This window comes from Carettochelys insculpta, chromosome 15 (genome assembly GCF_033958435.1).
Source record: "Carettochelys insculpta isolate YL-2023 chromosome 15, ASM3395843v1, whole genome shotgun sequence".
NCBI lineage: Eukaryota > Metazoa > Chordata > Testudines > Carettochelyidae > Carettochelys > Carettochelys insculpta.
This window is the reverse complement of record NC_134151.1, coordinates 36,538,373-36,564,172: the sequence shown is the minus strand read 5'-3', so window position 1 is coordinate 36,564,172 and position 25,800 is coordinate 36,538,373. Positions and strand designations below refer to the sequence as shown.

At 43.2% G+C, this 25,800-nt stretch overlaps 1 protein-coding gene across 6 annotated transcripts in view; it reads right to left on the bottom strand.

Annotated features, from left to right (window-relative positions):
• Positions 1 to 1,039: 1,039 nt before the first annotated feature.
• Positions 1,040 to 25,800, bottom strand: part of SGCD (sarcoglycan delta) — a 626,611-nt gene continuing 601,850 nt past the window's right edge. For all 6 annotated transcript variants that reach the window (XM_075009828.1, XM_075009824.1, XM_075009826.1 and 3 more), the window contains 2 exons: positions 14,993 to 15,116; positions 1,040 to 11,626 (listed from right to left, as the gene is read on the bottom strand). In XM_075009828.1, coding sequence (XP_074865929.1) covers positions 11,456 to 11,626; positions 14,993 to 15,116 — 295 coding nt within the window. In that variant the 3' untranslated portion in view covers positions 1,040 to 11,455. The remainder of the gene's footprint in view (positions 11,627 to 14,992; positions 15,117 to 25,800) is intronic.

Here is a 25,800-nt window from a genome sequence, read left to right as displayed (position 1 = left end):
ACCCCCATTTCCAATTTGTTCAAAATTCTATGCTGAAGACAAGACTTGTAGCTGCAGCTGAAGTGGAAAAATCAACTCTGCTACTGTTAACTCAGAAACAGAGCATGGCCAGGGAATGCCAGAGACAGGAACTTGCAGGTTCCAATACGAAGTGTCTAACAAACTGCATTTGCTTGGGAATTTTGGCTCTTCTGAGGCTGCATTCACTTGTAACCTGGTAGGCAAGCACGATTTTTCTGCTGGCTTGAGTTCTAGTGATGGGTTTGGATATTGAACACCCATCAGTCCTTTCCCTGAATGGCAAAACTTACTGAAAACAAATTCACGTCGAATGCAATCCCACGGAGGATGATTGCTCTCACAAGTGTTCACCTGGAACCGAGTTGCCCAGGAACAACTGATTAATTGGCCATTTGACACGAATGGCTGGGTCGTTAAAACGTGTGGATGATTCTATAATTCCTCTATGGCCAGGCTGAGCCATGAGTAGGAAAAGCTCAGGCAATTTCTCACAACATGCACAATTCCTGGAGCAGAAGAGGTTATTTCTTACAGTACGTGAAAGGGGGATGTGCATTGGGAGCAGAAGAAGCACGTTCAAAAGGACCTATTTTTTTCCAAATAATGCAAAGATGGCATATGAAATACATTGCCACGATATAATTAAACAGGGCCCCAAAAGGCTCGGACATTTATACTGATAGCAAGAACATCCAGACTTCTATTGTAGTAAGGATCTAATGATCCCAAGAATTTTGGTAGGAATATAAACTTGCCTGCGTCAGGTCAGAAGCCAAGCCTAGATAAAAGAGATTGGGAGGAAACTTTCTCTGGAGGCAGGTTTTCCCATAACCACTTGTGGTTTTTGACATACTCTTAGCTGGTTGATGTTGGTCACTCTCAGAGACAAGATACTGGTCTTGTGTTTGGCAAACCTGAGGTACCTCTAAAAGTTTAGGCTTGTTGGTTCACAGGTGACATGCCCTCACCCTGCCCTCCCTGTGTAAACTAACAAAAAAAAAAAAGAGCATTTCTTCCCTTCTTAACAATCATTATTTTATTAATATATTTTTACAAGTTTGCCATTGAAATCATTTAAATACAAATCTTTTTTTTACAGAAAGTGTAATAAAGTTAAAATAGTTCCTTGTGTAATTCATAGCATTATTGCAATGCTTACAAAAATTTTGCATAGAGTGTGCAAGGAGTGATGTTATTTGATAAAAACAAAACAAGCTTTCTGTGTTCTCACACAACCACACACACATAAATTAAAAAAGCGCCAAACAAATCTGAATTGCTGGTAACCACAATAAGGGTTTACGCTCATTTTTTGTCCTGTTTAGACTAGCAAGGTCATTGGTGGGGTTGGAAATAGAGGTGAGAGCAAGCATTTTGTCACAGATGAAAAACTGCTATAGCCCACGGACATGCTTTCGGCTAACGCAGGAGATGAATAAGGTTTTTGACAGTATAAATATCATAGCCTCTGCTAGTTTGAGCTGTGTCCGGCTGTCAAGTCTACTCACGAAAAACATTTTACTGGTTAACCTAAATAATTTTATGGGCTGTCAACTTATTATGGATTATTAAAAGAAAGGGTGGGCATGGTCAGAAAAAGTGACTAACACAAAAATATGCATCTCAACTAAAGCATTGGAGTCAAGCTCCTCCGTCCCTCCCACCACACCTCTGCAAACTCCAGGTATGGGTCCCAGCGTGGATGTTGGAGAGAGGCTGCTGCTCTTTTTGTGCCTTCTGAGTACTACAGCTTCCCCCCCTTGTTAGTAAATGAACTAATCCTCCTTTATGCTGAGTAGCATCCAATCGCTCGGGTGGCCCCAGAGACATGAATCAAATAACCAGTCCAATGACTGGTTATTCAGAATGACTGAATTTGGTGCAATTGCTTGCGTGAGTACATGCTGCAGAACTGGCCCTAAAATGAGTTCTTATTACAGTCATCATGGCAGAGGCAAAACAGATGAGGAAGACCAAACTGTACCCTACCCTTTCTTGCATATTAGCTAACGAATTGCCAGCTAAAGCCCGATTCCAGAAGGTGGAAACCAGAAGGAACGTGGCTTGATTTTCATAGCCTGGATGAGCCAGCAGTTGAGAAGATCTGCTAGTTTGATTTAATCTGCTTTTTTTCGGGTTCATTTCTACAGGTTGATTAGCAGGCTGTAGTTTAGAGTTAAGTAGAAAAAAAATCTCCCTCTCAGTGTCCTCAAATGAGACCTGGCTTTCTGGGCCAAATCCTCTGCTGGTGTAAATCAGTACAGCTCTGAATAATAGTGGAAGGTGTGGCATTAGCCCTCCGCAGGTGGCAGGATTTAGTAAATGGCTATCGCGCCACAACCTACTCACCCAATATCACCCTCACTTTTATTTCTGTCTCAGATGGCTTGTCCAGCTAGTTCATGAGCACACAAATGATAAACCCTGCCAACACCTGACAGGGTTTCTGTTCTCAGGTATTCGAAACAATCCATCTTTCTGTATTACTAAGCTTTCTCCACCTTTCTTTTTCTCCAAATAGAAGTATGGTAAACTCTTTCACATCCGGCAGCCCTGGGACTAGAGGTTGTTAGATATTCAAATATTCTTCATAACAGCACCATATACCTAGCAATGCAAAACACTGAAAAAAATTACATATAAAGAAGCAAACAAAAATTTATACGCAATACTTTATTAACCAACAACAACAGTACTGTACGGTGTAAACTTATATTGTATTTGCCGTATTTATTTGTATTTACTTTCACGATACTGTACTTACGGAAAAGATCGCTAAAATTGACTCATGGTGATATAATGCCGGGCATGAAAGAGTTTACTGTATAATTAGAGCAGAAAGCACAGTTAGTTTTAAAAATCGGCCCTAACAGGCCTTCTGGCATTAGTACAGATACTTGAGAGGTGGAAGACCAGGGCATAGAACAACTTGTGGCTATTTATATCAGCTAGGTCACGCATATGCAGAGCTGTAGGACAGAATCACAGTGTTAGAAGGGACTGCAAGGCTCATGCAGCCTAATCCCTCTGCCAGCATCATTAATACTGACCAAAAGTGGAATTATAATAATACTAGTGTCCATATCTAGAACAGAAGAGGACCCAGATAAGGATGCTCAGTGGGTGTGCCTGCTCTTTCAGAATTTGCCTACGCAGTTGGCAGCTACTGGATAAAAAATATAGTTAAAAAGTCAGGGAGAAAAAATATCTATAGCTAACAGCATTAGAACAGCAACATTTGATTTTTTCAGCAGCTGTAATCCAATCGTACATAAAAATGTGACCACCCATAAATAATTGGTTTTTCTTGCATTCCCATTCAAACTGGCTTCAAGAGGCTCCATTATGAGAGATCTTCTAAAGGAACATAGAAATCACATTGCTTTAGGAAGTGATAATGCTTTTAACAAGCTGCAGCAGGCTACAAAATGCTTTGTCTCTTCTCAGTGGTTAAGCCTTTTGGGGTGGGGCAGGAGAGGGAAACATGAGAGCAGAATGCAATTATACGTTCTTGTTTCAAGGAAAGGTGCACGTGGGACAGGCTCTGTACTGGGCTTACTCCTATGATAGCTAATGAATTAGAAAGGGTGAGACTTTCCTTCTCAGGAAAACCTGATGAAAGGCCCCATAATGTCTTTTTAAAATCTTCCCTATAAAAGGACCTGCTTCCTAAGGCAGCTTGTCTTTATCTTAAGTACCTGGTAGCAGCGCACAGTGCAAATTTAATGTTGTTTTGCACAGATCTCTCCTTCCAGTGTCCACAGTCAATGGTGAAAAGACACAGCAGAACTAGCTGCAAGTCAAAAATATATAAAAAGATCCTTAGGGGCCTTTTCCTTTTATTTTTTTTTATACTGATTAAAAGCTAACAAAGAGCTTGCCCTCTTCTAAAGAGAAGAGACGCTTCAGTGGGAATCCCAGATTCCTCTCAATAGGTAGCTTGATGCTATTAACTTACTAGAAGGCTTGTGACAGAAAATCATATGCAGTGGATGAGTCCAAGTTGACAGTAAGTGAAGACATTTCCTGAAAGTGACAATGATGCTGGACTTTCCCACAGGAATGCCAACGGCAGCACAATTCATTTTCTAACTTACAAAACGAAACAGCTGTCTTGTAGCACTTTAAAACCTAACAAAATGATTTATTAGGTGATGCGCTTCTGTGGGACAGACCCACTTCTTCCACTTCACAGAACTTCCACATCTGAAGAAGTGGGTCTGTCCCACGAAAGCTCACCACTTAATAAATCATTTTGTTAAAGTGCTACAGGATGGCTTTTTTTGTTTCGTGAAGATGCAGACTAACATGGGTACCTCTCTGTGACATTTCTAGTTTAAAGTGAGGGGAGTGGGAAATATCAGTACATTTATGACTGAGGATTTCCCCCCCTTCGCTATGGATATACAGTCCTGTAGCCTTAAATAGCCCCTTTTCCTGCAAAAAAGTCGCTTTTGAAACCAAGAATCAACAGAATGCAATTTGCAAATTAGGAAATTCTTAACTTTAGAAGTCTTCAGGGTTGTGTACACATCATCAGCTGCTTTTCAAATATGACAGTGTTGGTTTTAATACCAGCTCCTTAACCTTTTCTTCTAACCAAATCCCAACCCACTGTGTTTAGTATGGATGAAAATTGGCTCTCATTAACCAAGCTCACCAACATTCTCAGAACAACAGGTCAGACAATAGTCTTATCCCATCTCGGCCCAAAGATGGGATTAATCGTAAACCTATCCATCCAAACATGTGTGTGTTGAAGTTAATAGTGTAAGCAGGCAAAAGAGGACCAGTTTATCAGGCTCACAATAAGGCAATCTCTTTTAACGTGTGTTCCCCCTCATTACTTGGTGCTGTCTTAGTAAGCCAGTCTATGGTATCAGTGTTACGCCAATTTCTAATCCTTCGTGTGTCTCAACCATAAGCTTTGTAAGGTCAGCTATGAAAACAATGGGTCCTGTGTAGGTAAGTTTCTACAGAAGCAAAGAGTGCACAGAGAGGAAGGATGGAAGGACTGAGTTTGAATAATACATCAAAATCACTTTTTGTATGCTTGATTATTCATTGGAAATTGCTTAGAGATGGTTGTGGGGGAATTAAGACTTAAAATTATTTTGATTTTCAAAATTTAAACTATTTTGACATTTCCAGATTTGAAAATTTTCAACCATCAGGTTGAAAATGCTCCACAAATATATTACCAGCATTTTCCACGGGGTTTCGAATGATAAAATTTCAAACTGAAAGTCAGCAAACATTACCCAGCAGCAACTCTGTTTAGCTGTACGTGTTTTAAAGGCTGAGTAGTCATGGCATAGTTACTCCTCTGCACTGCAGGTGCAAATGGGTCATCTTCAGTCCAACTTTCAGACAGCTTTTGGTTTCATCTTGATATGCACATGAGTCTCGTTCGTTCCATTGGAGGCCCACAAACATCAAGGTGACAATGTATCTAAACAGCTCACATCATTTAACTTTGTTTCTCTCTCCACACCAGAAATGTGATATTAACAGCTCTCTGTGATACTGCCTTTTTCTTTCAGGTTGTAGACCACGCTTGGCCTTTCGGACACCACCTAGCATACGACACTTCCTTTCCCTAATTCACTGAGTTTCAGTTTTCCTCATGCTTCTGTCTTATTTCATGGGAGCTATGCAATGAAGCCTGCTTGTCCTGCCTGGTTCCAATCAGTACCATTAAGTTAACACAGCGGGGGAGGGACTGAACTTCTAACGGTCTTTGGTCTGTGACTCACTTTCCTTAATTATATGAAACTTAAAGCCGTCACAACAAATAATGACAACAACAAACAAGCAATGTTCCCAAATTCAAACAAAAGCCAATTCTGCCTCAGAGCCTAGCACAGTCAAGGAGCACAACAATTACAGACCTGGTCATTCAGATGTAGCATGGCTTCGGGACTCAAACAAACCTGACATTTCCCCAAGCAACACAGGAATCTCCTTCTGTAACAATGGACCAGTCTTCAAGGCCAGGTCTATGCTATGTGGAAAAGTTGATTTAAGATACGCAATTCCATCTACAATAATTGTGTAGCTGTAATTGATGTATCATAGATTGATTTTTTTTTCAGGCCGTCTCCACAGTGGGAGGTCGACCGGAGAAATTCTCCCATCGACTTCCCTTACTTCTCACAACAGTGAGGCATACCAGCGTCAACAGTAGAACCCTGATGGTTCACATATTCCCTAAGAGGCACACTAAATCAAACCCTGTAAGATTGACTCAAATCATGGTCAATTTTCCTGTAAGTATAGACATACCCTGAGACTGAATGGAGGGTCAGCCTGGTTTAGACATTCTTTCGTTATGCTGAATGCTAAAGGGTGTTGTTTTAAGTTTGTAACTTTTTTTTTACATTGTTTGTATTGAAAAGTAGAAGAAAAGTTCAGTGTGACAGCATGTGATTGAAGGGAACAAATTTAGACCACACTTGGGCTACTTTAAACTTTCTGAAAATTTCTCAGCTATTTCTAATACACAGCTTAGTTACTTTCTTCCCCTTTGCATGACAGTTTCCTTAATGCTAACATCTCATTTGACTTCTCAGTGTAGTAACTCTGCTGACTGCTGGATAATACGAATGAAAAATGAAATTTGGAGAGTGGATGCACATATATAATCTGCTTTAGGAACTCTGGTTTTGCAAATGGAGAAGTCTTTTCACTTTTAAAGACTGTCCCGACCAAAGGTCCCTCAAACCTTTTCCATCCACGTGCAGAATAAATTTTATGTGCACTGAGGCATGTGCAAACGTGCACCGCGAGGAGAAACGCACACCTCACTGTGGGTACTCTGCTAATCAGCTGTGTGGCATTTGAATCTCTCCTGAGTGGCCACACAAGCACACTGGTCCTGACAGACCCATTATGGCAAGAAGTTCCTATAGTAAATATGGATAAGGTCTTGTGTAAAGACAAGCACTAATGGTCATTTTCTCTACTACTTCGTAATGGTGGCATTTAAAGCAAACGTAGCGTGTTACTGAAGCACTATAAAGTCACAAGTACAATACGTTAAAGCATTTTTAGCTTTAGTATTCATAGCTGCCTTAAGTATATCGACAATAACACACTCCCTTGATTAGCAAGTATTTTGAATGTATATAGCTTCCGTGTAGCATTGTGTACAAGGCAGAGTCAGCCTCAATCCTGCAACAACTGATGTTGATGGCAGTGTTTCCTTTGACTTCCATGGTTTAAATATCAACCCAGACAGACCCCTGGGCTGGATCCAGCAGGCACTGAAGTCCATCAGGTATACATTCCAGTAACTTCAGTAGAATCCCTCCCAGCCTGTCATTAGACATGAAAGATTAAAAAGAACCCTTATTTGAGATAAACACCAGCCCCCCATCAGCAAAAGATGATGGCTGTGGGTCTGATTCACAAAAAAAATATAGATCACAGTTTGTTGGCTGGCACTTTTCTTTTAACTTCCGTGGTCAGGTTGCATGTATGAAATTAAAACTCAGCAAGTTGTGAGTGGTGATCTATTAGGACAGGAGTGCTTATTGGCAGAAACAAGCTTATGCAGTGACAATAATTATGCAAAGAAGTATGCAGAATAAACCGAACAACTGGTATACCCTCTTGCGTGGTCGACAACTGCAGTGCTGACAAGATCTCCTTTTTAAGCAAAGTGTTTTCATTGTTATTGAGCATAAAATAAATCCTCCAGGGGTCGGAAGAACAGAGGGAGGAAATGAATAGGTGACGCCCATTGGGGCAAGAGTTGCTTTGTGACATATGTGCTAAAAATGACGCCCCCCCCAAAATGTCCTTGTACCTTGCACAAAGGTGCTTTAGAGGTCAGACATACTGTCCTTCATTTTGCAGGGATCCTTTTGTACAGTACATGACTTGTCTCGAATCTCAGCTCACTATTAGCCAAGCAAAGCCATTGCTCTTCAGAAGCTGCAACAGCTTGTGCCCCCTTCTTAGTGAAGCCCTTTTCAGGTGAAACTCACTGCTGGGCAGGGGGACAAGCCACGTTCAAGGGGGCCACATATGTCTCAAAGTCAGGATTTAAGTGGAGGCTAAGTGGTGCATCAGTCTGCACGGGTGAATTTCACCTGGTAGAGCAAAGAGATTTTTTTTTCTTATTAGCATGCAATTCAGCATTTGTTTAAAGCTATAAATGCACTCTACTAAAAGTACTCATAAAAAGCTGGTCGTGCCTCATGTCTGCAAAACAATGGTGCCCCTTTTTAACCTGGCAAAGAGGCACTGCACTATTACTACCTTGCCAAAGTGGTAGGGCCAGCTGCTTACTTCACCATTTCAAATCCAGCTCAGACCAGTAAATGACGGAATGGCCTCAAGACTCTGATGGCCTTCGTGAAATGCAGTTCATGAGCTCTGTTCGGTTTCCAGTAACTGACCATCAACATCATGAGAACTCTCCTGGCACATGGCATTGAAGTGTAAAGCAGGGCAGGCATGCAACGATGGAATAAAGATAAAGAGTGAGATAAGGGTTGAGGACGATTGGCAGTGCAGTGCGGAAACAACACGCTACCCAGCCCTTTCCATGCCAGTTCTGATTCTCCACCCAGTCTCTCACGAGCACGAGCATCAGTCCATCGGGGGAGAGAAAAGTCAAATGAAACCAGACCGTTGCACCCTCCATACTCTCTCCAGCACAAACTTTGTCATAACCTTGTACGCCCTGGAGGAATACAATTTTTTTCTGACTCGGCCCTTGAATAGGATGTGAATTACTGTCCAATGCAAAACAAAACGGAAAAAAAAAAGACTGCAGTAAATGTATTCCACTTGCGACTCTGAATGGGACTTCAGCTATTGTCCCGGAGGTAACATACATTTTCTTTTGTTATATTTAATATGGTAAAAGTCTGTACTCATTCCAGCAGCCCTCAGGGCTGTTAGGGATTCCATTTAACTTTGCTTCATGCTGCACCGTCGGCCCCTATGACATCTGTTGACGGCCCCCCCCCACTGCTCTTTTCCACCCGTCACCCCACAAAATAAAGTTGTTTTGAATAACAAGATAAATATGATGTGCTTCTCCTTGCTGAGTGCATTGGCTTAAGGCATAGGCACAATTTCTCCTCTTTGAACAGAGATGTTATAGTCCTGTGTCCCAATACAATTGTTATCCTGGGTGACCCTTTGCATTAATTAACAAATAGTTGGAACCTGACAATTAGCCTAATCGTGTCACTAAGAAAATGGTAGAACTGATCATTTTCAACTTCTGTTAAATGTTAAATTTTATGGGTGGCGTCTAGCGTGGGATAGGTTTTTCCTTACCAGGGCGATCCATGTGCCATTTCAGTCACTGGGAGTCTTTCCATTGACTTCAACTGCTTTGGATCATGTCCTTTATGCACATTCAACACCCCCCAGAAACCGGGCACTATCCAGCTCCCAAGAAAATACAAGGGTGTGGCTCATGTAGAAACTGGCCATAATGTCTTGAAACATGTTGCTTTTGTGATTGGCTGGGTGAAAACAACAAGAAGTCCCATGGCACCTTCTAGACTAACAGATTTATTGGAGCATAAGCTTTCATGGGCAAAGACAAAGTTGCATCTGATGAAGCGGGTCTTTGCCCCCGAAAGCTTATGCTCCAATAAATCTGTGAGTCTAGAAGGTGCCACAGGGCTTCTAGTGGTTTTTGCGGATACAGATTAACACGGCTACCCCTCTGAAAATTGGTGACATCAGTGTACTGTCAACGTCTCTCGAGCTATGCACAGGGTTGTGTATACAGGTAACGTTCTGAAAAGCACTATGTTGATTTAGCAACCGAGAGCTCATTGAAAGTTAATAGAACTTTAGGCACTTTAGAAAAATTTATCCTGTGTGTTTATCACAGGTTTCTTCAATGCCTAAGAGAGCCACTGATGAGTCACAACCCAGGAACAATGAGCTCTCCACACTACTCACAGTATTCCCATTTTGGGTAATGGATACAGTGCAACAAGTTCAGATCTCACATTTTTTCCTTCCTCCTAAATGCATCTTGGAGGGGAAAAATACCCACTCATGAAAAACAGATTTAAATACTGTCTTATTTGGATTCAAAATGGCCCAGAGCCCAAAACCTTACTTTTCTGTGATCTTATTGGCCACAATCATCATAAAATATGTTTTAGAAGTCCTGTTTCATGAGCAGCCTCTCTGATATTTGCAATGTCCATAAAATGTGTGACCCCAGACTGCTCTCCCATAGAAAATTTGGATAATATTTCTCTTTTGTGTGAGTTTCACTGTCTTTCAAACAGGAGCTGGGCAAATCTTGCATGTTCTCAGACTTACAAGTTGGGCATACATGGGAGGAGCAGGTTATCATAAAAGCTGAATTATCCCTGACTTCTAGAGTCTTGGACTGAACACTCTAAGGTGACCCAGAACACCTGATGGCTAAGCAGACCTGGTATTACAATTGTAATAATTTTTACCTTTTTTAACATGAAATATTTTTTGTTAACAGCTAATTTTCCTATTGATGCGAGGGAGGGTAATACAATGTCAGTTATACAAACAGGGATCACTAATGTAACCCACAGGAAAAACTAACAGAATTAACCTTAACTTGATTTTTTTTTTCTCCCAGCAGCAGTGGCAATTGACATGACATACACGTCAATTCCCTGATCTTTTATACCCCATCTGGCAAGTTGGGCTAGAAGGGGCTCCCCCCGGAGCCCACCAAACAGTACCCCTTCACCAGATGAGTTATGCATGCCCTCTCTAATGTCTTGGGACCTGATCCAGTATGACTTAAGTCAGTGGGAGTTTTGTGATTTATTCCAACAAGAACAGGATTGGGACCTCTGTTCCCTGCTTCCAAAGGCTAAATGATGGAAGACCAAACCCAGTTTTCCTGGAGGGCAGTAGAGAGTCTCCCAATTAGATGGCTCTCTTTAGATTAAAAATACAGTGGAACTGAATGACAGGGGTCTTAAAGTCCTCTCGGCTATTTGCTTTGTTTTGCTGGCAATTCTGTTGCTACTGGTTTTAATGGTGCAAAAATGATCAGAGATGTTCCTCTCCTTTGGTGTGATGCTAGGACCTGTCAGTCCATGTACTTAATCAGTTGCTGTTCCCTTTCCTCTGAGGGGATTGTGAGTAATAAGGGAGGACCATGAGACTATATTAATACAGAAGGGTCCAGGGAGTCATGAGGTCAATTTAACAGAATATAATAGGGTCACCCTGGGATTCATTGTACTGAAACATCCTTATAGACAGAGGATATATATATATATATATATATTTTATATATATATATTCAAATATATATATATTCACACACTCACACACACGCAAAAAGAGTCTCTGATAGGCTTCCTGTGTTCTAGCAAAAATAGTTGGCAGCTGTTATCAGTGAGACCAGAACAGGGCCTTTGTGCTGCCTGCAATGCCTGCTGCGAACTGACTCTCAAGAGCAGATGCTTGTGTTTATCTGGCAGGTGGAACTCGCTCCTGCCTGAGACAGGAATAACCTCCCGTTGGAACACACACAGAGCTCATAGATTTTCTGCCTGGATCCAGAAGAATGGGATGCTAGAGGCAATCTAAGAAGTTTGATATTTGCAGCGTTCAGCGTAATCTGAAGCGGGATGGGGAGAGAGAGAGACAGAGAGAGAATTAGTGAGGAGTTGTAATCTTTACATCCTAAATTAAAAACTTTCATTGGAAAGCTGAAAGGCTAGAAAGAGAATTTTTCATGTAAACAGGCTCCCGGGTGAAAGCAGTGCCAGCTGTAATGTCACGTTTTTCTAAATGGACCTAAAAGTTTGTATCCCACCCCAACGTGCCACCATTTATCAGTTTATCCATTGGCTGTGTCTTGTAGCTCTAGCCGGCCAGTTGTGTGGGGCAAGTCTATCTGTGGGTTACAGGGTCTAGTGCTAAGGGGCTCGGAGAGGGAATTACTACAGTACAAATAAATAGTTGCTAATAGGGACACGTACTGTACCAGTGCGCGTGCATGAACACGTGTAGCATAAAGGAAAAAACAAAGCACCACACTCCCCTGCACACACTTTCCCCCATAGGGGGAGGATGAAACAACAAGCACCTGACACATGTGAGTCATTTTACTTAATGCACTGGGACATATCCTGCAATCAGATCAGCATGGGGGAGGGTAACATCTCTATGGGTCTGAGTCCAGAACTGAGACTGTGGACAAGATAGGCTGAGAGATATATTTCAAAGCAAATAGGTGTAACATGCATTAAACCAAGAAACAGAGATTGAACCTCTCTAGTCTGGCACTCTTGGGACCTGACCAGTGCCGAGCAAGAGAACTAGCCATACTACAAGAGGTCAATATTTTCTAGCACATTACTAACACTTCCACTGCTTACTGGGCTCTTAGAAGACATTGGCCGTGTCTACCCTAGCCCCAAACTTCAAAATGGCCATGCAAGTGGCCATTTCAAAGTTTACTAATGAAGTGCTGAAATACATATTCAGCGCCTCATTAGAATGCCGGCAGCAGCGGCACTTTGAAATTGACGCAGCTCGTCCAGACGGGGCTCCTTTTCGAAAGGTCCCGACAACTTCGAAATCCCCTTATTCCTATCTGCTGTTAGGAATAAGGGGATTTCGAAGACGCTGGGGTCCTTTCGAAAAGGAGCCCTGTCTGGACGAGCCGCGCGGCAGTGAGCCGCATCAATTTTGAAGCGCCATGGCTGCCGGCATTCTAATGAGGTGCTGAGTATGTATTTCAGGGCTTCATTAGTAAACTTTGAAATGGCCATTTGCATGGCAATTTCGAAGTTTTGGGCTAGTGTAGACGTAGCTATTTAGGGGTAAATTGCAGCTAAATAGCAGCACAGAACCCTCAGAGCCAGGACTGGTGGCTGTAAACCAGCGGTTCCCAACCTTTTTGAGACGGCGACCCATTTTGACAATTCAGTAACACTTTGTGACCCAAGGCAAATCAAAACCAGGGTGGGGTGGGGAGAATCTTCCCTCGGGGGAAAAAAAAATATATATCTTGACTTGCCCCTCCCTGCCCCTGGGCTTAAACCCCTCACAGCCCCAGCCAGACCCCGCCCCCAGCCCCACGCTTAAACCATTTGCAGACTCAAGCCACCACCCCCTGTCCCCTGGCTTAAATCCCTCACAGCCCCAACATTTCTACCCCCTCAACCTACCTCACATGAGCACCACTGCTACCCCTGCTGCTCCTTTGCCAGGTCACCATCACCACCACCTCCACACAGCCCCCTCCAGCCCTCCTACTCCTTTCCTCCACCTGTAATGCAGGCAGTTCCCTGTCCTGCTGTGCTGAAATGGGACTCTATTTAATTGGTTTAATGGCTGGATCCCTCCTGCCGGCTGTTAAACAGATTAAATTGAGTTGTATTTCAGTGCAGCTAGGCAGGGCCTGGGAGCCAGATGAGTGAGTGGCAGCAGTAGCAGGAGCTGCAAATAGCAGCAGTAGCAGGACCTACATGCAGCTCGGATCCGCCTAGCCAGTGACCCTTAGAAAATGTATTGGCAATCCATGTTTGCGTCCTGACCCATAGGTTGGGAAACCCTGCAGTGTAAACAAACATTATGGGGCCCTGGGAAACTTGGCCACAACCATGCTAAGTGGACATCTGGCTAATTAAAATCATGCCAGACCATGGATGTTGCCAGACTAGAGAGTGCTGGACTAGAGAGGTTCAACCTGTAGTTGACTGACTTACACCAGTGTAACTCTATGGAGTTCAAGCACGTTACACCAGCATGGGATCAGATTCTGGACTGGTTTAAGCATTCTGGCTTTGGGCCTTTGTAAAAATACCACCCTCTTTAGTAAGAACATGGCCCAACATGGCAACAATTTCTATTAAATTGATTATATAGTAATGGAACACTAGAATCCATTCTACTGGGAGTCTTTCTATTGATTTAAATGGGGTTTGGACTGGGTCCCCTAACTGAGGATTCTCTAACTTATCCATTTGCTTTTTGCTGAATTTTTGGGCAATAAAGGGTACTGTGCACAGTTATTGATATCCCAGTACAGTGAGTTCACAGTCTCTAGACTATGATAGGCAAAAATCAGGACCTGTCTTGCTTTTTGTTTTTCTATGCTGTAGTTCTTAACTAGAGCTGAGCAAATAATTTAGTTTTGTTCAGTCTGGTGCTGAACCAAAAAAAAAATCTGTGGGAAAAATATCTTGACTGACTGCAAATGGAGTATTTTTGACTTCTGTGGAACTGAATAACTGAAAACATGCAAAAGTTCTGTTTAATTTCCAAGTGACTTTTACATTTTTTCCTTTTAAATAAATCCAGCTAATGTTAAAACGTTACACCCTTTCAAAATGAAAAGTTGAAATGTTCCATTTAGAAAAGGTTGAAACAAAATGTTTCAGTTCTGCCAAAAAATTTTTTTTTGTGGGCGGGAAGAAACTATTTGCCAAATTCAACATGAATTTGCATTTTCAATTTATACCAAAATGTATTTTTTTGGGGTGGAAATAAACTATTAATCTGAAAATTTCACCCAACTCAAGGTTTTTACCCATTTTACCTCTCTTGTTTCCTTTTAGGAGTTAACTGATGAAGCAGTCTAACATTTTCTTGTCATTCTTCCCCCAAAAATCAAAAACATCCAGTTACAAAATCTTTTCAGGTTTATTAGACATGTGAATTAAGTGCCTCTTGTTGCAAAATTCATGTTCTAAGATTTAATTGTGTTAGCCAAGTAAATTGCATTTTAAAGTGACAACAAAACAGAGAATTGAAGTGTTGTGTAACTTTACAGCCGCACAAAGCACTTGAAAAAAATGAACCCTCTGAGCATTCTCTGGGGAGGCACACATGTTCAGTCACTCCTGCCGTATCTGGCCAGCATCACCCTTCTTTTTAAACCGCTGTATCAACAGGGGTGGCTAAGGGGATGAGGCCGTTCTAAATCTGCAGGTGATGGTTGGTTTTGATTTAGGGTTTGTTTTCCATTTCCTACCTCTCCATCTTTTGATTCCAGCTTCAGCTCCGTCCTGCACGTGGCTTCCAGGTTGCCGGCCTCTGCGTTAATTTCAATTCCCTTCGGCGCCTCCATCACCAAAGAGCGTGTGGGGGACTCAAGTCTGTAACACAGTCAAGATGGGATCAGACTGGCAGCTGGACATTTATGTTAAATCTGAGGGTTTTTTTTCTCACCCTGGTTGACTCCCCAATGCCTTGCATCTGACAGACTCATTCAGGGCCCAATCCAAAGCCCATGGAGCTCTGTAGGAATACTCCATGTACAGAACAAAAATCAAAAAAGTGGTCCTACAGCACTTTAAAGAGTAAACAATATAATTTATTAGGTGATGAGCTTTTGCAGGACAGACCCACTTCTTCAGATCTGGAAAATCCTGATAAACGATAACTGAGGCAAAGAGAGTTTAACAGAAAGAGAGAAAAAAAATTAAATAAAAACTGATGAATCAGCTCGATAGGACAGAAGGAGATGGGGGAGGAGGAAGAAAAATAGTTTCTGCAAGTGTCTGTAGTGTCTATTAAGTGGGCTTCCTGGGTTCACTACATATATTAAGGATGGGGAAACCACCCTTGTAATGTATAATATAATTGATATCTGTTGAGTCCAAGGGGAAAAGTACCAAACTTGATAATGAACTCCAGTACAAATGTCTCCCTTTGTAATCTGGTGTTAAAGTCTGTTTTAGAATGCAGACTTTTAAGTTTTGAATGCTACTCCCTGCTAGATTGAAATGTTCACGGACAGGTTTGTGTGTATGCAGATTCCTAATATCTGATTTGTGTCCATTTGTTCTTTGGTGAAATGATTGTCCAGTTTGTCCAGTATGCATGGCAGAGGGGCACTGCTGGCACATGATGGCACACATCACATTTGGTGGAAGTGCAGGAATATGAGCCCCTGATTGTCTAACTGATGTGATTAGGTTAGTGAGAATGTTCCTGAGGTTAGGTGGTTGTCTGTAGGAAAGGACAGGGCTGTCACCCAGGGCCTGTGATAGTGCAGCATCATGTTCCAGTATAGGTTGTAGATTGCTGATAATGCACTGGAGGGGTCTAAGATGAGGGCGAGGTGGTGTTGGTGGTGTAACCTTCTTTGGCTTATCTAGAAGTAGCTGGCTTCTGGGTATTCATCTGGCCCTGTCCGTTCCATTGTTTTGTTTTTTTTAACTTCTCCCCATGGGTAATAAAGTTTTATGAATGACTGGTAGAGATCTTGACGATTTTGGTCTCTGGCAAAACAAAAAGGCGTCCAGTAGCACTTTAAAAACTAACAAAATAATTTATTAAGTGGTGAGCTTTTGTAGGACAGACCCGCTTCTTCAGACCATAACCATACCAGAACAGACTCAATATTTAAGGCACAGAGAACCAAAAGTTGTTATCAAGGTTGACAAATCAGAAAAATTGTAATCAAGGTGGGCAAATCAGAAGAGCAGAGGGGTGGTAGGAGGTGGAGGGGAGTCAAGAGTCAGATAAAGCCAAGTATGTAAAGGAGTCCTTATAATAGGGCAGGTAATTGCTGTCCCGGTTCAAACCATGTGTTAATGTGCCCAATTTGAATATAAAAGAGAGTTCCGCACTCTCTTGACTTTCAGGTCATTAACAGAATGGCACACTCCATTAAAGTGCTGGCTGACAGGTTTGTGAATTAGGAGTTTCTTGATGTCTCTTTTGTGCCCATCATTCTCTGTCCAAGGCCGTGTCTACACGAGCCCCAAACTTCGAAATGGACACGCAAATGGCCATTTCGAAGTTTACTAATGAAGCGCTGAAATGCATATTCAGCGCTTCATTAGCATGCAGGCGGCCTTGGCACTTCGAAATTGACGCGCCTCGCGTCTCGTCCCGACGGGGCTCCTTTTCGAAAGGAGCCCGCCTACTTTGAAGTCCCCTTATTCCCATGAGCTGATGGGAATAAGGGGACTTCGAAGTAGGCGGGGTCCTTTTGAAAAGGAGCCCTGTCAGGATGAGCTGTGCGGCGGCGAGGCGCGTCAATTTCAAAGTGCCGCGGCCGCCCGCATGCTTATGAAGCACTGAATATGCATTTCAGCGCTTCATTAGTAAACTTCGAAATGGCCATTTGCATGGCCATTTCGAAGTTTGGGGCTCGTGTAGATGTAGCCCTAGAGTGTCTACCGTTTGCCCTATGTACATAGTATGTGGGCATTGTTGTCACATGATGGCATATTTGATGTTAGTTGAGGAACATGAGAATGTGCCTGTGATTCCGTGAGTAACCTGGTTAGGTCCAGTGACGGTATCTCCACAACAGATATGTGGACAAAGCTGGCAACGGGCCTTGTCGCAAGGAAAAGTTCCTTGTTTTATACATGTAAGTATTGCCTTCCCCATACCTCTAAAGAAAGGTGTTCTGATTTTTCACACTTGCTGCCTGGTCACCCTACCTTCAGGGGATATTATGCTGGTAGAAGTGAGCAAAGAATCAACCTACTTAAACCTTCCTTGGAATTCGAGGCACTCAGGATTGCAGGTGGTTTATAGTATGATTTATTTTCAATCTCCTGAATGAATCCCTGAGGCAGCTGTCTTTAAACCAGCAGCTGAAAAGCTATGCAAATCCCAGCAAGGCAGTGGGGATTTATGCACAAGATGGGGTCTGAGTAATGTTTACAGAATACTTTCACATGAAGCAGGCATTAAGGACACCCACTGCTTTCCTCTGAGTTACAGCCTTACTCAGGCTTCCTGAGCAGACCCAATTTGGAGCCTAATAATGACGGGAAATGATTTAGCGATGAGCGGATCACTCAGAATCAACATTTGTTTTCTAGTACGGCTTTGTGGAGCTTTGAGTCAGATTCTACCCTTCCAGGCTGTGGGTAAACTGGCACTTACAGTGGTAGAAAAGAGAATGAGTGAGACTCCTCATTGTCTCCTCTTGCGCTTCTACAGGTTGAACCTCTCTAATCCCGAACTCTCTCATCTGGCCACATCCATGGTCCAGCATGACTTTAGTTGCTGGATGACCGCTTATCATGGGTGTGACCAAGTTTCCAGTGGTCCCATAAAGTTTGTTTACAGCAACCAGACCTGGCTCTCCATGCTCTGTGCTGTTATTTAGCTTGAATTTACCCCAAAAGTCTTCTAAGAGCCCAGTAAGCAGTGGAAGTGTTGGTTATGCTGCTAGACAATATTGACCCCCTGTGGTTCAGCAAATTCTCTCACTTCGTACCAGTCAGGTCCTGCAGGTGCCAGTCCACAGAGGATCAACCTGTATTTGCCATCCTAGTGACTGGAAGTTATGATCTTTATTTTTTCCTTTTGTTTTTGTGTGCAGGGCTCTTGAGGGCCTGATCCTGATCCTACCTACGTTCGAGTGAAGTGAGAAAAACTTCATGGTGGTTAAAACTGTTCTCTTGGTGTAAAAGCAAGATCAGAAGCAGATCTGGAGACTCTACTGTCATCCCTAGACCCCACTCGCTGGATTTGCTTTTGCTATACCACATATGGGCTTATGGGGCAGGCCCTTTCCCATTCTGTGAGCCCCCTTCTCAAGGGCTTTCAGTGGGAGTTTGATGCCTATGGGGCCTTTGGAAGTCCCACAGGGCACCTTCTGCATCTTTAGGCACCTAAATGCATCAAAACTTCTGGCCCATAGTCTCATCACCCCACCTGGGGCAACAGCAGTGCTCTGGAACATTGTTTAGATAACTATAGAAACATGTGGTCACATACACTAGCAAAGGGGCCTGGTTAGTGTGCTGGACACACAATGGGTGTGGGGATACACCAGTTTTTCTGCTACCAGCTGTTACCTTAATCGGAAGTATGGTCAAGGTCTTGCTATGTTAAAGCTGCGCATACTCTACCTGCAGAGAAATGCGCATAAGTGAATGCTATCTTTCTCTGTCTCGCTCATGCTTCATCTTCATCATCATCATCATCATCATCATCATCATCAACAACCGTGGGCTCAGCGCCCATTGGTGTCTGATGCCTCCTTCACTATTTCCTTCCATCTTTCCCTGTCCAGTGTGGAGTGGCTTATTTTCTGTAGACTAGCTCTGAACCAATCTACTACATTATCTACCCATTCTCTGTGGGGTCTGCCTCTCCTATTTGAACTGTCCATTCAGCCAAATACCAGGGTCTTGATTTTTCGTTCGTGTTCATTCTGCGGGTATGCCTGAATAGCTCTAACTCCCGTTGTATAACCATCTGCAGTAGGCTCTCTTTTGGCTGTATCTTCCTATCTAATTCCTCATTGGTGACCTTCTGCATCCATCCTGGATGGCACTAAATGTGCACCTTAAACCCTCCAGTCATGTTTCTCTCTCTAATGTCTTGGCATTAAAAAGGAACAGCCGGCAGGAGTGGTGCAAAGCTTTCTTATGTTGGAATTGGAAACTGTGCAGCCATGAATCAAGGAGAGAGCAAAACTCACAACACTTCCCATGGCTCGCTTTCAAACTCCAGCAGTAAGTGACGGGTGGCCGGCATGTCAGGTGGTTCTCTAGTTCCAGTGAAATTTATTCTTTTGCAGCAGCTGTTGCTTTCCAGGATTCCTACTTTTGATTTTCTTCATCACAACCATCCACAGGAATCACTTCAGCAGCTTGGATCTTATGTTTTTCCCACATCCCCCTCACTCCTCCTGAATGAAATGCTCCTTTTCTTCTTCTTACGAGTGATCTTCTGCATTCAGAGAGTGAGAAGGGGTTCTTGCTGATGCTACGGCTGCTGCTGCAGCTGCTGTCGGCCGCCTAGCTGAATGAACGTGATGCATGGGGAAATGTACTGACATGCAGGCAGGAGTTGGATAAATAGTGTCAAATAGTAACAGAGAGGGAGCTGTGCTAGTCTATACACTATCAAAACAAAAAGCAGTCAAGTAGCACTTTAAAGACTAGCAAAAAAGTTTATTAGGTGAGCTTTCGTGGGACAGACCCACTTCTTCAGACCATAGCCAGACCAGAACAGACTCAATATTTAAGGCACAGAGAACCAAAAACAGTAAGTGAGGAGGACAAATCAGAGAAAGATGATCAAGGTGAGCAAATCAGAGAGTGGGGGGGGGAAGGTCAAGAATTAGATAAAGCCAAGAATGCAGACGAGCCCCTATCGTGACTCAGAAAGTTCCCATCCTGGTTTAAACCACGTGTTAATGTGTCGAATTTGAATATAAAAGCCAGCTCAGCTGTTTCTCTTTGAAGAAGGGTGCGAAAGTTCTTTTTCAGTAATACACATACCTTTAGAAATTCTGGTCTGGTTATGGTCTGAAGAAGTGGGTCTGTCCCACGAAAGCTCACCTAATAAACTATTTTGCTAGTCTTTAAAGTGCTACTTGACTGCTTTTTGTTTTGATAGTGTATAGACTAGAACGGCTTCCTCTCTGTTACTACTCAACATACCTTTAGGTCATTAACAGAATGCCCCATTCCATTAAAATGTTGACTAACTGGTTTGTGGATCTGGAGTGTTTTGATGTCTATTTTGTGCCCATTAACCCTTTGTCTAAGGGAGTTAGAAGTCTGTCCAACATAAAAAGCATCTGGGCATTGTTGGCACATGGTGGCATATGTAATGTTAGTAGAGGAGCATGAGAAAGTGCCTGTGATTCTGTGAGTAACCAGGCTAGGTCCAGTGATGGTATTTCCAGAGAAGATATGTGGACAAAGCTGGCAGCGGGCTTTGTTGCAGGGAAAGATTCCAGGACTGGTATTCCTGGGGTATAGACTGTGGCTGTTCGTGAGGATCCTCATAAGGTTGGGAGGTTGTCTGTAGGAGAGAACAGGCATGTCACCCAGGGCCTTCTGGAGTGTGGCATCCTGATTAAGGATAGGTTGTAGGTCTTCAATAATTCGTTGCAGTGGTTTGAGTTGGGGGCTGTAGGTGATGACCAGTGGTGTTCTGTTCTTGGCTTTTTTGGGCCGATCTTGGAGTAGCTGGTCTCTGGGTATTCACCTTGATCATCTTGCTCTGATTTGTCCTCCTCACTTACTGTTTTTGGTTCTCTGTGCCTTAAATATTGAGTCTGTTCTGGTCTGGCTATGGTGTGAAGAAGTGGGTCTGTCCCACAAAAGCTCACCTAATAAACTATTTTGCTAGTCTTTAAAGTGCTACTTGACTGCTCTTTGTTTTGATAAATAGTGTCAGTGATTCTTTGACAGTGCTAGGGAGATACCCAGGCCTGCCATTGGAGGCAGAACAGGACAAAAGAGACAACTAGGCCTGGCAATTCAAAAGGGTCACTACCACAGCAGGGGAGGGGAGCCCGGATCCCCTCAAACCACCACTGTGTGCACTTCAGGTGGCTGTGAGGGCTGCTGGCAGGGTGCGGAGGAGGGGAGATGCTGAGGGCTGGCTGCCCTCAACCCTTCTCCCCAGGGTCCTGCACCTTCTTCTTGGAGCACAGAGCTGCCCTCCCGTCACATTTTCCCAGGGGCTTGGTGAGGCAGTCAGCCCTGCTAAAGGTGACGCTGATTGCTCTGTGCCATGGGCTCTCCACTACTGCTGAGGTGAGAGATCTCAGTTCTGGTATGTTCCAGACACATGAAGCTCAAGGGTGCAAACCTGCAGGAACTTCCCCTCCTCATCACCACAGAAGCCCTCCCCCCTGCCCACCCCAGCCAGGCGTGCAGAGGGAGTGGAGCAGGAAGTCACTTAGAAGGATGATGATCATAGAATCATGGGGTTGGAAGAGACATCAGGAGGTCAAGTCCAACCTCCTGCTCAAGCAGGACCAACCCCAATTAAATCATCCCAGTCAGAGCTTTGTTAAGCTGGGACTCAAAAACCTCTAGAGATGGAGATTCCACCACCTCTTTAGGTACCGCATTCCACTGCCTCACCACCCTCCTAATATCGAACCTAGATCTCCCCCACGGCAACTTGAGACCATTGCTCCTTGTTCTGTCATCCGTCACCACCGGGAACAGCCTCTCCCCATCCTCTTTGTAATCCTCTTCCAGGTATCAAATGCCTCCTCATGTTTCTCTTCTGTAGACTAAATAAGCCTAAATCTCTCAGCCTCCCCTCATAAATCATGTGCCCAGCCCCCTAATCATTTTTGTTCCCCTACACTGGACTCTGTCCAGCGCGTCCACATCCTTTTTCTAACGGGAGGCCCAGTATCAAACATAATATTCCAGATGTGGCCTCATCGGTGTCGAATACACGGGAATAATCACTTCCCTAGATCTGCCAGCAATACTCCTGCTAATGCAGGAATATGGTGATGGCAGGAGCTTGATTTTGCCAGCATTATCCTGTCTGGGAGGAGCCCAGGAGAGTATGGCTCAGGTACATACACAGCTGTAAGAGAGGGCGGGGGTGGAGGGAAGGGGATCCAGCAAGTGTTGAGAGGACCGAGGATAAGACTTGAATGAATTTTAGGGAATACATGCAGTGACAGGGTGACCCCCAGCCTGCTCTGGGACCCTCTCTCCCCCACCACCCAAAGCCAGCAGAATCCCCGTGGGCAGGCACTCAGCCTCCCGTTCCCCACGTGGGACTTCTCTTCACAGGGAACTATCCCAGCTTCTACAGGGAAAAAGAATCAATTCACTTTTAATAGGCCACCAGCCTATGAGACATGAGTTAATTTAATTGAATTGAGAAACTGGTGGGTTGAGACTGACCCAGACATTACTAAAGCTGTGGGCCATTATTTCCAATGGTTCTAATTACTTTTTTTACAATATCCTTCTGACCAGCTATAGGATTTCATGTTGGGCATAAAACGAGCCCCTGTTAATATTGTACTCGCTTACGTTTCACACAATTGGTAAGTTACGTTAGCAAATAAATGTAGAGCCACATCAGTTTGCCAGCAATTAACCAGAATTTTAGGATGAGTTTCTCTCTTTTGACTCCTTTAATTCACTAAAATTGCATTTGTGATGCCACTATTTATGAACGGTCTTCAAAAGGACATATATTCCCCCTTCAATGAAAAGACAGTAAGGCTTTGTCCACCAATTATAAAAGTAAATTAGCTTTTGCTGCATCACCAAGAAACCTCTGGTTAATTTCAGCTTCTAGAAAAACATATCTGTTTTTCAAATTGTATTAATATTTTAGCTGTGCTGAATAATGGGACAAAACAGGTATAAGCATCCCTACTAAGAAATGTGTGTTTAGAGGGCCTTCAGGTGGACAGACTGAATGCTGCGTGGAAGATCTCACAGGCTCTTCTTTTTGGAATTTTCACCTAATTATTGCAGTGGAAATAAGGTTGGGCACAGGGTTTGAATGTACCACCCGACACTTCTCTGCAGCATGGAAATAGCTGCTCATTCTATCCAAAACCTCACTACTTTGCAGAAGCTCTGGGCCTTTAACCCTAACATCTCTGGTTTCCTTCTGGCTGCCTCGCAGTCTCCCTGCCCTGGTGCGCTGCAGAATGAAACACACTAAAACTGTAACAGCTATTTGGGAAGCTTAAGTGAGTGCAGGGAAGGGGAGAGTAAAGGAATAATCTTGGTGAAGGGGAAAGGGAGAGTAAGGGATGATCTTGGGACTGGAGGGGGAGTTTAAAGAGACAGAGAGCCTGTTTAAGTAAATAAATGCTTATTCCTGATCATGATAATATGACTTCCAGTTCACATGACGTACAGCACTCAGTACAACACAAATGCAGCGAGTACTTTACAAGCTCACTGCCGACAGCATGGCTGCTAATAAAAATATTTCTCAGTGTTACTTTTTGCATCGCATTGATCTAAATCTTGTTTTCAATTACTTTCTAATGAAATGCGTCAATTACTGTAGGACTGGCAATGTATGACTGTAATCTTGTTCAGCAGAGATAAGTAATATATGCAGTTTCTTGAACTACATTAATTGCTGATGCAAACAAAGATAGATTACGATCTTTGCATTCAACAATATTATTGTAACACACTCTTCTCTTTGGCAGCATTAATCACCATTCAGTTTCTACCATGAAAGTGACAACTCAGCTGCAGATGCATGCTGAAGCGTGTTGTTCCATGCTGTTGACTGTAGGGTAATCTACAGAGGAGACTGCAAATGAAAATTCTTTCAGATGTAATCTGCAAATCCTTGGATAAATCTAGGAATAACCCAGTAAATGCTGCTAGCTTACCTTTCAGTACATGCTTGGCTACACGTCTAATCACGTTTGCTTGGCAGCATTAATATTGCAGTACCTAATTAAACCAGGACTAAGTCTACCTCAAACTGCGAAGGCTGTAAGAACTCTGCTGTTGCTGTCATTGGACAGTGCAAAACTTGTAGGACTTTTGACCCAAAATGAGCCAACTGAAAGAGATCAGGAACTGATAAAGCAGTACGAATCTTCTCACGTGCTGAGAGGTACACATTTGCACAGGTACTTGGCTGGGTTGGAGGCCTGCTGCACTTCTTGGATGGTACAAAGAACAAAACCTCATGTCTCAGACTGCATATTGTACCAATAACCTTCTAATATGTGGCCTGTCATGGCTTATTGCTTTGGTCAACATTTTCACTGTAGTCTCCTCATTCCACCTGTTCTGCCTTCTTTCCTGCCTCAGAGTTCTCTAATTTTAGCCTTCCTTCTACTCCCAGCGGCTAACCTCTGCCAAGCACATGTGGCGCGAGGTACTGGTCTGTCCATAAATGCTAGCATAGCCTCACATCTGCCTCTGTGCCACTAAGTCAGAAATCACTCTATTGTCTTCCATCACACCATAAAACCTTCATTATCTCTTTCACTCACCATTGCCTTTCCCCATAGAGATGTCTCATGCTGCAGAGGCAATGTAAAAACAAAATTGTATTTCATCCCAAGAAAACATTAAACTCATTTGCTGCTGTTTTTTCTAACTGTAGCTTAATGCTGATGGAGCCAATTTATTTTGTTTCTTCTCCTTCAATTTCAGCCACTGTCTCCACTGTATTTTCCCCAAGTGTAGCTCAAGTTAAAATAATACTCTCCTGATCATACCAGGGAAACATCTTAAACTACTGTAGCGAGTAAATATATGAGAGAAGGGGCAACTGCCTGGCAGTTAACAGTTATAAACTATTCTAACACAGGCTATAAATCACGATTAGCCTAATGCTAAGCTGAAATTGGTCTAAGGACTGGGTGCTTCTAAACTAATGAGAAGCTGGTTTCATACCTTAATCAGCTGGTGGAGGGTCACACAGGGCCTTTGTTGGCTGTGCTAGGCAGGAGAATCTCCACTTCTACAGGTTAAACCTTTTTAGTCTGGCAACATTTGTGGTCTGGCATGATTCTAGTTAGCTGGATCATGGACAAAGTTTCCTGTGGTCTCATAAAGTTTGTTTACAGCCACCAGTTTTGGCTTTCAGGGTTCTGTGCTGTTATTTAGGTGCACTATACCCCTAAATGTCTTCTAAGAGTCCAGCAAGCAGTGGAATGCTGCTAGACAGTATCGACTCCCATGGTTTGGCAAATTCTTTTGTTCAGCACTGGTCAGGTCCTGAAGGTGCTGGACTAGGAGGTTCAACCTGTATGAAGTTTATTTTGACGACTGAAGAGGAAATACCCTATTCTGAGTAAGTGATGTCTCATGCAGGTGAAGTTCTTTATATATTGTTCATAGTAAGTTCTCAAACCTAAACACATTTCATGCTATTTGTTTATTCTTTAGGTATAGTTTATGCATTTGTACCCACGCAGTACTTTACTCAGAGCCACTATAAGGTGCTAAGTATCAGAGGGGTAGCCGTATTAGTCTGTATCCACAAAACCAACGAGAAGTCCCGTGGCACCTTATAGACTAACAGATTTTTTGGAGCATAAACTTTCATGGGCAAAGACTTGCTTCATCAGATGCATGTAAATCCGCC